Source organism: Equus caballus, chromosome 17 (assembly GCF_041296265.1).
Source record: "Equus caballus isolate H_3958 breed thoroughbred chromosome 17, TB-T2T, whole genome shotgun sequence".
NCBI classification, from domain to species: Eukaryota; Metazoa; Chordata; class Mammalia; order Perissodactyla; family Equidae; genus Equus; species Equus caballus.
The window spans coordinates 100,452,926-100,465,901 of record NC_091700.1 but is presented as its reverse complement, the minus strand read 5'-3'; the positions used below and the strand labels follow the sequence as shown (position 1 = coordinate 100,465,901).

The following is a 12,976-nucleotide window of genomic DNA, read 5'->3' as shown; positions in this document are numbered from 1 at the left end:
ATTAGTTTTATGTGTGGGTAGAGCTGTTCTCTTCGTTTCGAAGCCCGTCGTCCCCGGCTGGCCGTCAGTCCTGTGGCTCTCACTGCTGGTCAGGCCTGTGGCTCTCACTGCTGGCCGTTGGGCCTGTGGCTCTCCCTGCTGGCCGTCTTCCTGCGGCTGTCCCTGCTGCCGTCTTCCTGCGGCTGTCCCTGCTGCCGTCTTCCTGCGGCTGTCCCTGCTGCCGTCTTCCTGCGGCTGTCCCTGCTGCCGTCTTCCTGCGGCTGTCCCTGCTGGCCGTCTTCCTGTGGCTGTCCCTGCTGGCCGTGAGACCTGTGGCTGTCCCTGCTGGCCGTCTTCCTGTGGCTGTCCCTGCGCCACGTCTCCCTGTGGCTGTCCCTGCGCCACGTCTCCCTGAGCCCATCAAGGCTGTAGTGAGCCCACCTCTGCCTGCGCTGTGTCTGTAATAATCTCCAAATAGGGTTTCACTCTGGTTCAGCAAATCCAGATTTGTAGTGCAAATTAATGCCATAATCGAGATTGCAGATATTTCTGCAGCATTATTTGCATAAAAATTGCAGTGCTCATTTGCAGGTTTTATATCGTTAGTAGACATAAAGCAGACCTAATTAATTACCTTATGGTAGTTTGAAATCTTACTAAGACTTTAAAATTCACTCTTTTTCCCCCACGGCCCTCCCCATTAGTCTGCATTAGATTAGCACATTTATCTTTGCCACAGTCCTTTCAGAGAAATGGGGCAGTACATCTGCAGCTTGGCCAAAAAAAAAAGTTTAATTCTAGGGTTAAAGTTTATATTGGAAATAAAGAGATATTTAGTGTGTCTAAGAATCTGAATTGTGTTTAAACTCCATTTTCACTCAAAAGAAATTTAAATCAATTTATGTTTTAAATCCCTTAAAAAACATCCTCTCTCCCCTTCCACAACTCTGTCCAAGGGGCCCCAGCGGACCAGCGGCCCCCACACATGTGCCTCTGGAGCTGGAGCTGCCCTCTTCTGCCTGGCTGCTGTCCACAGCGAACTTAGCTGTCAAAGCTCTTGTTTCTTGCAAGGAACCGGGGACTGGAATTTACGTGCCCAGGGTCGAGGAGCCGGGGACTGGAATTTATGTGTTCAGGGTCGAGGAGCCGGGGACTGGAATTTATGTGCCCAGGGTCGAGGAGCAGCTTTGCTGCTTCCTTACGAGTTAAGAGATTGTCTTAAATAAACATGGTTTCTATCCACATGCTCTCACGTTTCATTTCTGCCCACACTCGGACCCAACGTGGAGTTCTGGTCTTCAGGGAAGCACACTTTGGGCTGGACACCAGCTCTGTCCTTCCTGTGTTGCAGCCGCAGTCTTCAAAATGGCACTGGGAATCACTGGTTCCACATGGGGAGCCCACTTTGGCTTTCTCCCAGCCCTGTCTGGTGGGTGCTGTTGTCACTCCATCCCAGAGACGGGGAGACAGGCGCGAAGGCATCTGCCTGTGCGGGTGTCAGCTGTGGGTTCAGTGCGGGCTGAGAGGCTGGGCACCTGCTGAACCGGCAGCTCCCTGGAACCTGCCTGGGAGGGTTCCCTGCACTGGCGCACGGCCCTGCTGAGGCCCACTTGTCCTGCCTCCCGGCCTCTCTCACACGCTTCCTGATCCTCTCTCTGACGCTGTCTCCATGTGGTGTGCCTCGCCTGTGCTGCCCCCCTTCTGGTTGCTTCTGCCAACACTGAGCAACACTTTCACCCACGCTGGCTGTCAGTGACCCCACACAACCGTGAGGTCACTCTCTGTAACTGGCAAGTCTTAGGAGCTTCTGTCCCAAAGACACTCATCATGTTTGTGTTAGACTAAGCTGCGCTCACTGACTCGTCAGCATCAGAAAGCATTAGACTTGGGAAAGGAGCCGGTTTTAGCAAACTGGCCTGTTTCGTGACTGACAGATAGGTTTTTATTATTTAATGTATCTCCCCTCTCTTAGGGTTTCAGTTTAGAAGGTTCCAAGAAGGGCCAGCCCCAGTGGCCTAGTGGTTCAGTTCAGTGAGCTCTGCCTTGGTTCCCGGGTGCAGACCTGCACCACCCTGTTAGCAGCCATGCTGTGCTGGCAGCCCACATAACTAAAAATAGAGGAAGATTGGCCTGGATGTTAGCTCAGGGCGAATCTTCCTCAGCAAAAAAAAAGTCCCAAGGAAGGGACTGTCGGAGCACTCAGTAATGATCTCACAAGCCATAACTGACAGTTTGTAGACCGATCGAGTGCCTTGTTTTGAAACCATCACTTAAAACTGTTCTGCTGTGAAATTTCAGTTGATCTCATGATTATGTCTAAAATTTGGAACCCCACTGCGTATTTTAATCTTTCTGGTTAGCTGGGCTTAGTTGCTTCATGATTTGTCTAAACCACAGCGAGTATCTGGAAACTTTGGTGAGAAGAAACGCCCGTCCGTGCTCATCGGTGGGTGCTGAGCGCAGGATCCCTGTCAGGAACCAGGTGCCTTCGTGTTCTCTGGCAGCCATGCTGCCCTCTGCCCACCGCACCCCTCCAGCCACTGTTCCCCTCTCACAGTAGGTCCTCGTCGTGACTGTCACATCAAGGGCTTGGCCACACTCCTCGCTGTCCATGTGTGTGACCGGCAGCTGTGTTGGCGCGTTGCCCAGCCGGGAGCCGTTGAGTGTCCAGCCGCTGAGGAGGCCCTCTGTCCTTGGGATGAGGGCACGCTCTGCGAAGTCCCTCTCGGGCATGCAGACAGGGAGCCCGGCGTCTGGGCACTGGATGGGCAGCCCCAGCTCCAACAGCGAAACATCATTGTCCCCAGTCTCTTCCTCATACCTCATGTGCACATGGACGCTCTGCACCGCGATGGTCAGTGGGTCCCTGCTGGTTCTGGGGAAATCTGAAATAAGGAACAATTGCGGGTTTCTAAAGTCTGGCTTCAAGGTTGCAATAACAGTGAGAGACTGGTTTGTCAGCGAATGGGGAGGAGGCAGGGGCTGGGTGTGGTGGCCCGTGCCGTGGCCACAGGCACTGATCTTCACTCATCCGTGATTCAAAGGCAGCTCACAGAATGAAGTGTTCCAGCTGATTCCCTTGACCTCTCCCACACTCTTCTTTAAAAAATCAAAATGAACTATTTTGGAGGGGGAGTAAAATGCGGATTGGTGCAATGGTCAAAAAAGTAGGAAGAAATTATGAGGAACTTCAAGCAGATCACACTGGGCTGTTCAGAAGTAGTTTTTTAGGCTGACATTTTGTTGACTGAAAAATGTTTAAGATGAAGAGTAAAATCTATTTAAGATTCTTCAGAGTCATCCTAGAGCACTTTCATGGGTTACCATTGTGCCTTTGCGCCTCCCTGCAGGATAGAAATCATTGCCCGGTTTCCCAGATGGGAGCTCAGCACAATGGGTGGGCAGTGGGCCCAGTGGCACAGCCTGAGGTCTCAGTGGCTGAGGGGTCTGAACCCAGATCTTCTGACTTTCAGCCCGTTTTCTGTCTCCTGCACCATGCCTTCTCCATTTAAGTGTCAAATTATCTTTTCATCAGCAGTGATTTCCTGCTTAGACTAAGTATTACATTGCCTGCCTGCTGTGCCCAGACATTCCTCTAGGAGTTTTACGTGTGCTTTCTGATTTATAGATATCTCAGTAGTAATATGAAAGCTGAATTCATTTCTGTATTCCAATAGAAACAAAAATTCTAGGTTTTAAGTTTTCATTTCATTTTATACAGCATAGTTTTTATTTCCAATGCCATCTCATAAAAAATGGATGATAAAATACTTACTTGTTTTCACAGTAATATTTTTGTGTAATAGTGAACATTTTGCTGTTGTCAGTACAAAATTTTCCTGTATTATAACACCACCACAGAAGTCTTCTCCTTTGGAATTTGTTAGTTTAACCTTTAAAAATAAAAACAGAGAATAAATAGCTGGTGACAATTTGCAGGACTAGGGGCAGTGTAGTGTGGTGGTTAAGAATATGGCTCCAAAGACAGAGCCGCGGAGGGAGTGCGAGGTCAGCTGCAGGTGGGGCGACAGTGACAAAGCAAAGATGCAGAGTGCACCCCACAGCACCCCTAAGGAGAGAGAACCGTAGCTAATACGCCAACAAAGAAGAGAGAGTGGGATCATAAAAGTATACAAGTAAGCCAATGGAAGGCAGAAAAAGAAGAAAAATGGGAAAAGAGCAGATGGGAAAAATAGAAAACTAATAGCAAATTAATGGGTTTAAACCTAACTAAATAAACGTAAAAGCATCTAAATGCCCCAATTAAAACAGCAGGAATTTGTCAGATCAGATAAAATCAAAGGCAACTATCTACTGCCTATAAAACATACACTTTAAATATAAAAATATAAATCATTTAAAAATAGAAGACTGGAAAAGACATACCATGCTCACATTAATCAGTAGAAAGCTGCAGTATCTGTTAATAGCAGACGAGGGAAGTCTCAGAGCAGAGAATATGAGCGGGGCATAAAACGATAAAATGTGAGGTTATTGTGAGAATTAAATGGAAAAAAGCATGTACCCACATAGTACAGGTGCTGGCTCAAGAGATGTAACAAATTAATTATTACAATTTTCAGTAGCCTAATAAAATGGAAAATGCTGAGCAAAGTATTAAAGAGTTTTTCAAATTTAATGTAGCCTCATTTCTGGAAATCTTAAGTGTCTGTTAGTAAGAGCTGCCATTCATTGACTCCCTGGGAAGGTCAGGTACGTTATTGTTAAGCCTAGGCAGCTGGTGTGCTACTCATTTTACAGGCGAAGCAAACCACGCCTGAGGGCAGGCGGCGTTCTCGGCGCTAGTCGGCTAGTCTCGCGGTCAAGCGCAGTGGAGCCCAGGGCCAATTTCTCATCTAGAAGGTAAGAAGCAAGTTCCAAGGGTAATTTTCAACTCTATATCCTACTAGGCTAGTTAATTATTCTCTTTTTCCAAGTTTTTTCTTTAAATACCATACCTTAGTTCAATTAATAACTTCAGAACTTTTTTATTGTACCATAGTAAAGATCTCATCGTATCAGCTTGCCCAAATCCATGTGTCTGCAAACGTGTCTGAGCTGTACCCGGAGAAGCTTGCCTCCCAGGTCGTGGCCCCTTGCCCCATGGAAGCCAGCACTAATTCAGATTCAAATGGCAGCTGCGGGTCCTGAGTGCACAGGGGGACTGAAGACAGCGCGCTTGGCAGAGCTGGAGCACCATCGTCATTCCTGAAGGCTAGGCCACACACAGTCACCCCTCCTTCAGCCCCCCTGAGGGGCCGACAGTGATGAGAAGAATGCTCCCGGGGTGTAGCCAGGTCATTCTGGGTATAAACAGGTGTTTACCTCCCCTCAGTCTCCGTTTGAGTCTGGAGGACCACAGGAGTCACTGAGCTCTGTCGGGTCCGTCCATCCAGGCCTCCATCCAGCGGCCAAATGATTCTGACGGCCAGACTGGCTTGTAAGTATCAGGGTGTTCCACACACGCACACAGCCCCTCCCCAAAGGAACCTCGTAAAGCTCTGCTGTCCGATACGGAAAGTCACGTGGTTACAGAGCATTTGCAATGTGACTGGTCCAAACTAGGATATGCTCCAAGGGTACAATACAGTCCAGATGTCAGAGATTTAGTATGAAGAAAACATGTAAATATCCCAATTTTTCATGTTCACTACGTGTTGAAATAATATTTGGATATATTGGGGTAAATAAAATACTTATCAAAATTCATTTCACCTGTCTTTACTTGTATTTATGCATTAAATTACATGCGTGGCTCACATTCTATCTCCATTGGCTAGGCTATTCTAAAGGGTGAGCCGCATTGAGTCCTGGGGTGCGAGGAACATGGAGACATAGGAAATCAAAACCCATACTGGTGGCACAAACCATAATAATAAAAATGATACCTATTTTGTGGAGTTACTAAAAAAGCAAGAAAAGAATAAAATACCAGTCAAAATAGCAGATGGGCCTACCATGGGGTGCCGGAAATAATTTTGGAGGGGGCTAAAAATAGTCACTTTGTGTATTGCCAAGTTAAATGTGAATGTTTAAATGCCAAGAGTAACTATTAAATAAATAGAAATGGAGTGTGTAACTCCCAAACCAGTGAAAGGGGACAGGAAAATAACAGAAACGAATGCCAAAGACGAGACACCTCCTGGCCCAGGAATGGAGCTGGCATCCCGAAGGTGGGTGAGCGGAGCCCATGCCCCCACCTCTCAGGGTCCCTTGGACCCGAGTCAACCCACCCAGCCCCCAGGCACTGCAAGGAGACGCTGTGGCTTCAGGATGCTGAGGTTCTGGGAGAAATGACATTGGGAACAGTGGTTGACTCCAGAGAGATGTCCTGGGTGGCTGTAAATAAAACTATACATTTTGATTTGGTGCAAATGATGAGCACAGCTGAAGTTGTGACTTCAGCGTGAGCAAGTGCTCTGCAGCGTGGGGTCAAGATGAGCACCTCAGTCACGGCGCCCCTCTGACTTGGTCATTGCGCTTCTGCGTGGCAAAGAAGATGGAAATGGCAAATAAGGTGAAGTTGGTAACAAAAAGTGAGAACCCATTTATAAAGTGTTTGTTACCTGCCACGGGAAAACCTGAAGACTCTGCGTGCTGTTTGGTGGCCTCGCGACGCTCTCAGATTTCAGGATTCCACAGGCACACTTCTCTTCATTTGTGGTGACAACAAGAGAAGAAGAGTCAGTGCCTTCCAAGTCACACGTCAGACGTCACGCATGGTGCTAACTGCTCAAACCCTAGTCCTCAATGCTGATGATCTTATGGTGGGGACTGACAGCAACTCACGTAGGCGCAGAGCAGAGTGAAGTCACCCTCTCGGTGCTTCTGGTTTAGCTCAGATGCTGTGACGACCCGAGCAAGCTCCAGCGGGGGGCAAGGACGCTGGCTGAGTCACAGCCACTCCTCATCGCAAACGAAGTGGCCTTTCGAACGCTCTCGTGGGAGAAGGAGGGGGATGTGGGACGGAGCCGAAAGGGTGGGAAGAGAGAGACCAGCACCCATTTCTCACCTGAGAACTCACCGTGTGGGATGCACGATTTGCGGTCCCGGCCCAGTTTATACCCCTTCGCACAGCTGCACCTGTAGGACTCGTGTCCCGGGTGGCAAAAATGTTGACACCCATCAGTCCTCAGTGGGTGACATTCATTTTTAGCTGAAAGGGAAAACAATGCTAACATGGAAATAGCATCGTTTTAAATTTCCTTGCACGTGGGGCTCTGGTTTTTCAGTCCAGGTGTCATTCTCTTCAGGTCATTGGCTCCTCACACAAGCATTTCCCACGCTTCCGTATCAGGAATGTGCGTGGAGAAAGCAAAGGTTCAGTAAGTGACAGCCCTGGTATTTGTCCCCAGAAAATGTCACTTAGTCCTAGAAGAATCTGCAAACGTACTGCAAGGTGTCTGTCGGTCTTCCTAGCCTGTGTGCTCTCTCGTGTCAGCTGTCACTTCCTGCTGCAGTAGCTATGCCCTTTACGTGGCTCCCTCGTGGGATGTGGGACAGGAGGGGGTCTAGTGGGACCCCGCGTGATGGTTGAGCAGCGGGGATGGGGGCAGGGACACATGCAGGTCAAGGTCCAAACCTTGCTTTGGCATGTGTTAAATTTGGGCTGTCTGCAAAACATCATCACATGGACTCTCGGGAGGCAGCTGGAGCAGAACTTTGAACTTGGGAGGAGAGATCTGGGCTGGAAATAATACTTTTGTCCAGAAAATTGGCTCTGCATTGACCAGAAACATTAAAAGGATTAAGTGAATTTATTTCCATATCTGGTAATTATTGATAGGAAATTGGTTTCTCTCCACCCCCACAAATACATTTTGCACTTATTTATTTGTATTTAAGGAATTGTGATCCATGAAGCTGTAAGTCTCAGCCGTGGGAGCGTCTCGCACCCATGCCTGGCTCAGAGTGCCTGCACGAGATTCCCCCTCACAGACCGGCCCCCAGACCCCACCCCCAGCCCGGGAACAGATGGGTGCATTATGAATGGTTGAGGTGCTGGTGGGTTGGGAAGAAGAGGAAGAGACCCTATGGGGAGGAAACGATGTGGAGGCGTGTTGGGGGCAGGAGGCCCTCAGAACACGTGGTTCCAGTGGAGAATTGGCCTGGACTCGCGTCCCCACGGGCCCTGTGGTGCCCACCCCAGAGCCCGCCTCACCGAAGGCGCAGTCCCTGCCCTCGTAGCCGGGGGCGCAGGTGCAGGTATAGCTGCGGATGCTGTCCTGGCAGGACCCATTGTTGCGGCAGGGCTGGGAGGTGCACGGGGAGCCACCTGCCGAGAGGGACTTGTGTCACCCACGCTCTCTCAACACCCCTGGCCCCTCTGACCAGGACACCAGGAGGCTGGAGCAGGCTGCCAAGGCCCCACATGTGTCCCCTGGGCCCCATCAGCATACGTGTGCCCACGAGGCCCGTCTTGGTCCCCTTCCTCGACCTCCTCCTTTCCTGGCTGAGTGACCACTGGGACTGTCGCTGGTGCCACAGCTCTGCTCCTAGCTCCCCTCACCCCCTGTCAGCCCCTCGGTCGCGTGGTCCCTGGGCACTCCTCCCAGCATCCCCCGAGCCTTGGTGTATGTAGCCAGGTGCTGAGCCTGCAGAAGGAGGCCCTAGGGACCCCCGAGGCCATGTGGATGAGAGGAGCCGCTCAGGCTGGGGGACCCTCCCGCCTCTGCCACCCAAGCCGCCAGAGGAGCTTTGCCCTGATCCAGACCCTTCCCTTGCCAAGGGGTCCAGGAACTGAAGGTTTGAAATCTGGAATCCACTGGCCGCCAAGCCAACTGCATTCCCAGATCTCAAGGGAAAGGAACAGGAAGGAATCCTGGAGAGATGAGGAGAGCCACTCACCCATGTACCTTGTCCAGAATTCACCCTGTGAAATTAAAACAAAAGTGTTACCAATGGGACAGCAGTTTTTCTATATTTTCTCCTGTAGGTGGACTTGAAGATAAGAAAAGGTTGATTTTAGCTACTTATTAGGAAAATACTGATTGAAACAAAGAATGCAAATTCTTGACTTAATGTCCTCGTCAGTGTATGTGTAACAGATGCTGTTGAGTCCGTATTCACTGTCACCTGTTTCAGGAAGGGGAGCCGGTGTGTGACGAGGCACAGACAGCACGGCCGTGCCCCCAGGCCTTTCCGTCCTCGGGCTTGGGGGGGTCAGCCTGCGAGTCCTCTGTGCACAGGCCTGATGTGGACACGAGGAGCGTGCACCACCTGTCTTCCTTATAAGCCAATTAAACGACGACTGAAACTTAAAAGTGTGTGTCGGGGGGGATTCGTGGGGGTGGGGTATCTAAAATTAGCAGAATTACTCAGACTCCAAGCCTAGAAAGTAAACCTGTAAGTAATTGTATCCCCCTGTCACGCCTGGACCTGTAATGGCCTGAGTGATGTCGCAAGAACATGATCAAGCACGCAATTTTCCCTTCCAGGAAGTTTGAATTTCTCCTGGTTTTATCCAAGTTTATGGTCTACTTCAAAGGAGTGCTCTTATATATGGATATTTAAGAAACTATAGAGAAACAGGTCAATATTTTATTCAGAATCAACTTTAAATATTGCTACTTTTATATGTAAAACTGGGAAATCTTTATTAAATATTTTACTATTCTGAATACTTACACACAGATATTCGGCCCGTCAGGTTTGACTCACTTCTCTGTCTTCTGATAAGTGTAAGAGTAATTAAGAAGGGCACATTCTTACCTGCGTTATTTAGAGTTTGCTTGTAGTCACTTTTAGCCCGAGTTCTAGATTGCGAGAGCTTTCCTTACTATGCCGGCAGGATAGGGAGGAATTTTGTTTCTTAAGCATTTGTTGATACATTGTAACAACTAGGTCTCTATTTAAAATAGCGGCTTCTATCACGGTCCTGACCAGCTGAGTGGGGTCTGGGATGTTTGTAAATCTGGTCAGTGTATTGGGCTGCTGGGTTTCGGGTATGGGGCTGGGTTCCCGCCTCGTCCCCACCTACAACTGTGGAAAGCTTTCCTCTTCTCTGCCTGTTCCCTCATCTGTAAAGTGGGCGCTGAGTCCCCGTCTCGGGGAGGAAACAGGCTCCCTAATTTAGCTTCGTCCCTGAGAGACGGTGCTCTCTGAGGCGCGGAGTTCGGGGCTAAGTTCGCGGTGGGGAGCACATACCGTGATGGCGTCGTTTTCAAAGACTTCTCTTGCTTCTTCATAGACGCAGATTTCTTCATAACATTCTTTTTCCAAATTCCCCTCAAAGAGCTCTTCCAGAAGATACGAGCCAGCACGCTTCCATCTCGCCAGGACTGTATTTGCTTTCGAGGCGGAAAGAAATACTGCATGGCAGGGAAAGAACGCAGATCCCGTCAGTGGGCATGGACTCACCCAAGAACTGCGACACCTAGAAACAGCCCCCCCACGAAGCAGCCGCCCACCTGAGGGCTCCGCGGCGGGAACGGCGAGGGGGACCAGGACGAGGAGCAGCGGGACGCAGCTCGCCATTCTGCCGCGCGGACAGGTCTGCAAACACGGGGCCAAAGTCCACGCGAGGCTCAGCACAGGGGCTGCGTGCAGCGACCCCCAGCCCTGAAACGGGGCTCCAGGCGGGACGCTGAGGCCGAAAACGAACTCCTCGGAAAGGAGGACACAGAGCTGGGAGGGCTCTAAACACGGGCTTCAGGCTTGCATTTCTCTGTTCAAGGCAAAGAGAGGGAAGAAAAGGCAGACGAATGAAAAGCCCAGGCCAAGAGGGCCTTGCTGAGATACATGGGGGACGCTGGGGATGTCCTGGGAGTGCAGGCAGGAAGGAGGGGGGTGACAGACCGAGGGGGCGGGGGCGGGGGAGAGAGAGAGAACAGGCCCAGCCGGCGCTTTGGTGGGGTCCTCACAGGCCAGGGTCCTGGGCCTGGGGGTCCAGCGGGAGCAAGACAGCTGCCTAGGGCTCATCCCAGGCGTGCGGGGAACACACTGGAAGGAGGGAGAAAGGATCTCACACTCTGCTGTCAAGAAAAGGAGAGCAGATGAGGGGTACAGAGCCATGGGGTCTGTTTCAGACAAGCCGGTCACAGAGGCTCCCTTTGGGGCTGAGGAGGACTCTTAGGGCACAGAGAGGGAGGGAGGGCCAGCTGCCAGGAGCAGAGCAAGGAGCCCAGTGTGGCAGGAAGGCGTCCACAGGCGGCGGACCTGAGGTCAGAGAGAGACCCAGTCTACCATGGTGCAGGTCAGGAGCGTAAAGGGCAAGAGAGTTGGCCACAACACTGGGGCCTCACCCGCCCCCGAGTAAGACCGGCACGGCCAGGTTTCCTGCAGCACCACGTGCCACATGAGGAGGGGACCCAGGGGACATTCCTAAGGACCAAGTGTGTCCTTGAGCCCGATAATCACGCTCAGCACCAGGAGGCAATGAATTCTCTGGACCCCGCCTGAGGGCACAGCAAACTCACACCCCACCCTCCTGATCCCACACGCACGGGGCCAGTCAGCACAGAGCATCGACTGGGGGAGGCCCCCTTTCTGTCTGTGTCTCTCTGTCTCTCTCCTCTTCTCCTCTCCCCGCACCCTCTACATCAGGGGATCCCCACATAAGTGGCATCGGATGGAGCCCCTGCTGCGCCCTTTCCCACTGCATCCTGTCGGTGTCCTTCAGTCTCACATGACGCAGTTCCCCAGCTGTTTGGTCCTTCCGACACTGACATTTTTGGAGCGTCCAGGCCTCCCTCAGCTGATGGGCCCGACTGGCCTCTCCCAGTTAGGCTCAGGGCGAACCCAGTTTTGGGCAGGAGCCCTGCATGGCCACCGTGTCCTCCCAGTGCGCCCTCGTCAGTGACATCATGTTCGGTCACTAGGACGACGTGCCCTCCATGTCTCACCATTATAGAGCTGCCCTGTCCTGTTTGTAATAAAGCCTTCTCTAGGGCGATGCTCCGAGGCTGTGGGAGTATCTCATTTCCCGATGACTTTCCAGCCGAGTGCTGTGTTCCTGCATGGCCTGCCTCCATCACTGACCCCTTTGGGGCTGGGGCCGCAGGCTCCTTCAGTTCCTGTCTGACGGCTCCAGCCCAGGGGATGGGGAGCAGCCAGCCCACCCACCGTGGCCCATCCGCTGCTGCACCGTGCAGCCACTGGCTTTGCACTCCACGCCCTTCGTCCTGCAGGCAGGGCCTCGGGACGGGCCAGACCCTCCAGGGAGCCCTCCCTGACAGGCCGTCACCATGTCCCCCTCCCTTGGGAAAGGAGGGTGCTGGTGTGGCGAGCAGTGCCGGGGGACATGGGTCTTGTCCTGGTACCGCAGCCTCGCCCTTGCTTTCTCCTGCTCTCTAGAGCCTCACCTCTGCCCACCTGCTGCTCTCTGCCCTCAGGGCCTCGCCTTCCACACCAGGCACCCCTCCAATGACTCCCCTCAGGGACACTCTGGTGGCACAGAACAGAACGTCCCCCAAGGCAGAACTTAGTTTAGAACAGCATGTAGCGGAGGCGATTTGTTAGGTCCGTTTCCCACGAAGACAGTGATACTCAGAGAGGGAGGTAAGTTGTCCGGGGCACACAGCAAGGAATAGAGCTGGGCGGAACCCGCCGTGAGTCGGGCCCAGCACCCTCCCTGCATATCCAAGTTCTCCCACTCTGGAAGCTCCCTGAACTCACTCCTTCTGGATGGGAAGCAAGCAGGCCCATCAGGCGAGGGGGCCCCGGCTGCCCTTTGCTCTGCTGGGCCTCAGTTTCCCTTCCTCCCTAGTAGATACAGGAACTCATAGCGGCCAACAGTGAGAGGTACAGGTGGTAACAGCAAAGGTGGGTTTGTGAGTCTCTCCCCAGAGCACCCTCTGGACCCCAAACAACCTTCCATCTCCAGGACCAGAAGCCCGAGTCCGGGGTTTGCCTCCAGACAGAGACCACTCAGCTGCATGGGAAACCCTCAACCTGACCACGCACTGTCTGAGGCTGCTTCCCTGGCAGTGGCCCCTGCGGGGGTGTCAAGGCAGGTCCGCGGGGGATGGCACCCTCAGCCGCGCCTGGAAACTGCGGA

The 12,976-nt window shown here is 52.0% G+C and overlaps 1 protein-coding gene and 1 long non-coding RNA gene across 8 annotated transcripts; one reads left to right on the top strand and one right to left on the bottom strand.

The window, feature by feature from the left end:
* Positions 1 to 752: 752 nt before the first annotated feature.
* PROZ (protein Z, vitamin K dependent plasma glycoprotein) lies at positions 753 to 11,328 on the bottom strand. 7 transcript variants are annotated; one of them, XM_070240025.1, is made up of 9 exons: positions 10,947 to 11,191; positions 10,389 to 10,645; positions 10,126 to 10,289; positions 8,827 to 8,851; positions 8,141 to 8,254; positions 7,004 to 7,135; positions 6,546 to 6,631; positions 3,755 to 3,872; positions 753 to 2,864 (listed from the first exon to the last, which is right to left on the bottom strand). In XM_070240025.1, the coding sequence occupies exons 2-9, from the start codon at positions 10,453 to 10,455 to the stop codon at positions 2,323 to 2,325; spliced, it is 1,248 nt and encodes a 415-aa protein (XP_070096126.1). In that variant the 5' UTR covers positions 10,456 to 10,645; positions 10,947 to 11,191; the 3' UTR covers positions 753 to 2,322. The 7 variants fall into 7 exon arrangements, with proteins under 7 accessions (XP_070096126.1, XP_070096124.1, XP_023477652.2 ...); XM_070240023.1 differs by having other exon boundaries at positions 6,992 to 7,135; positions 10,947 to 11,111; XM_023621884.2 differs by having other exon boundaries at positions 6,992 to 7,153; positions 10,947 to 11,105.
* LOC138918423 (uncharacterized) lies at positions 4,736 to 5,688 on the top strand. The gene is made up of 2 exons (XR_011427846.1): positions 4,736 to 4,842; positions 4,982 to 5,688. It is a non-coding gene; the product is annotated as an uncharacterized lncRNA (long non-coding RNA).
* Positions 11,329 to 12,976: the final 1,648 nt, after the last annotated feature.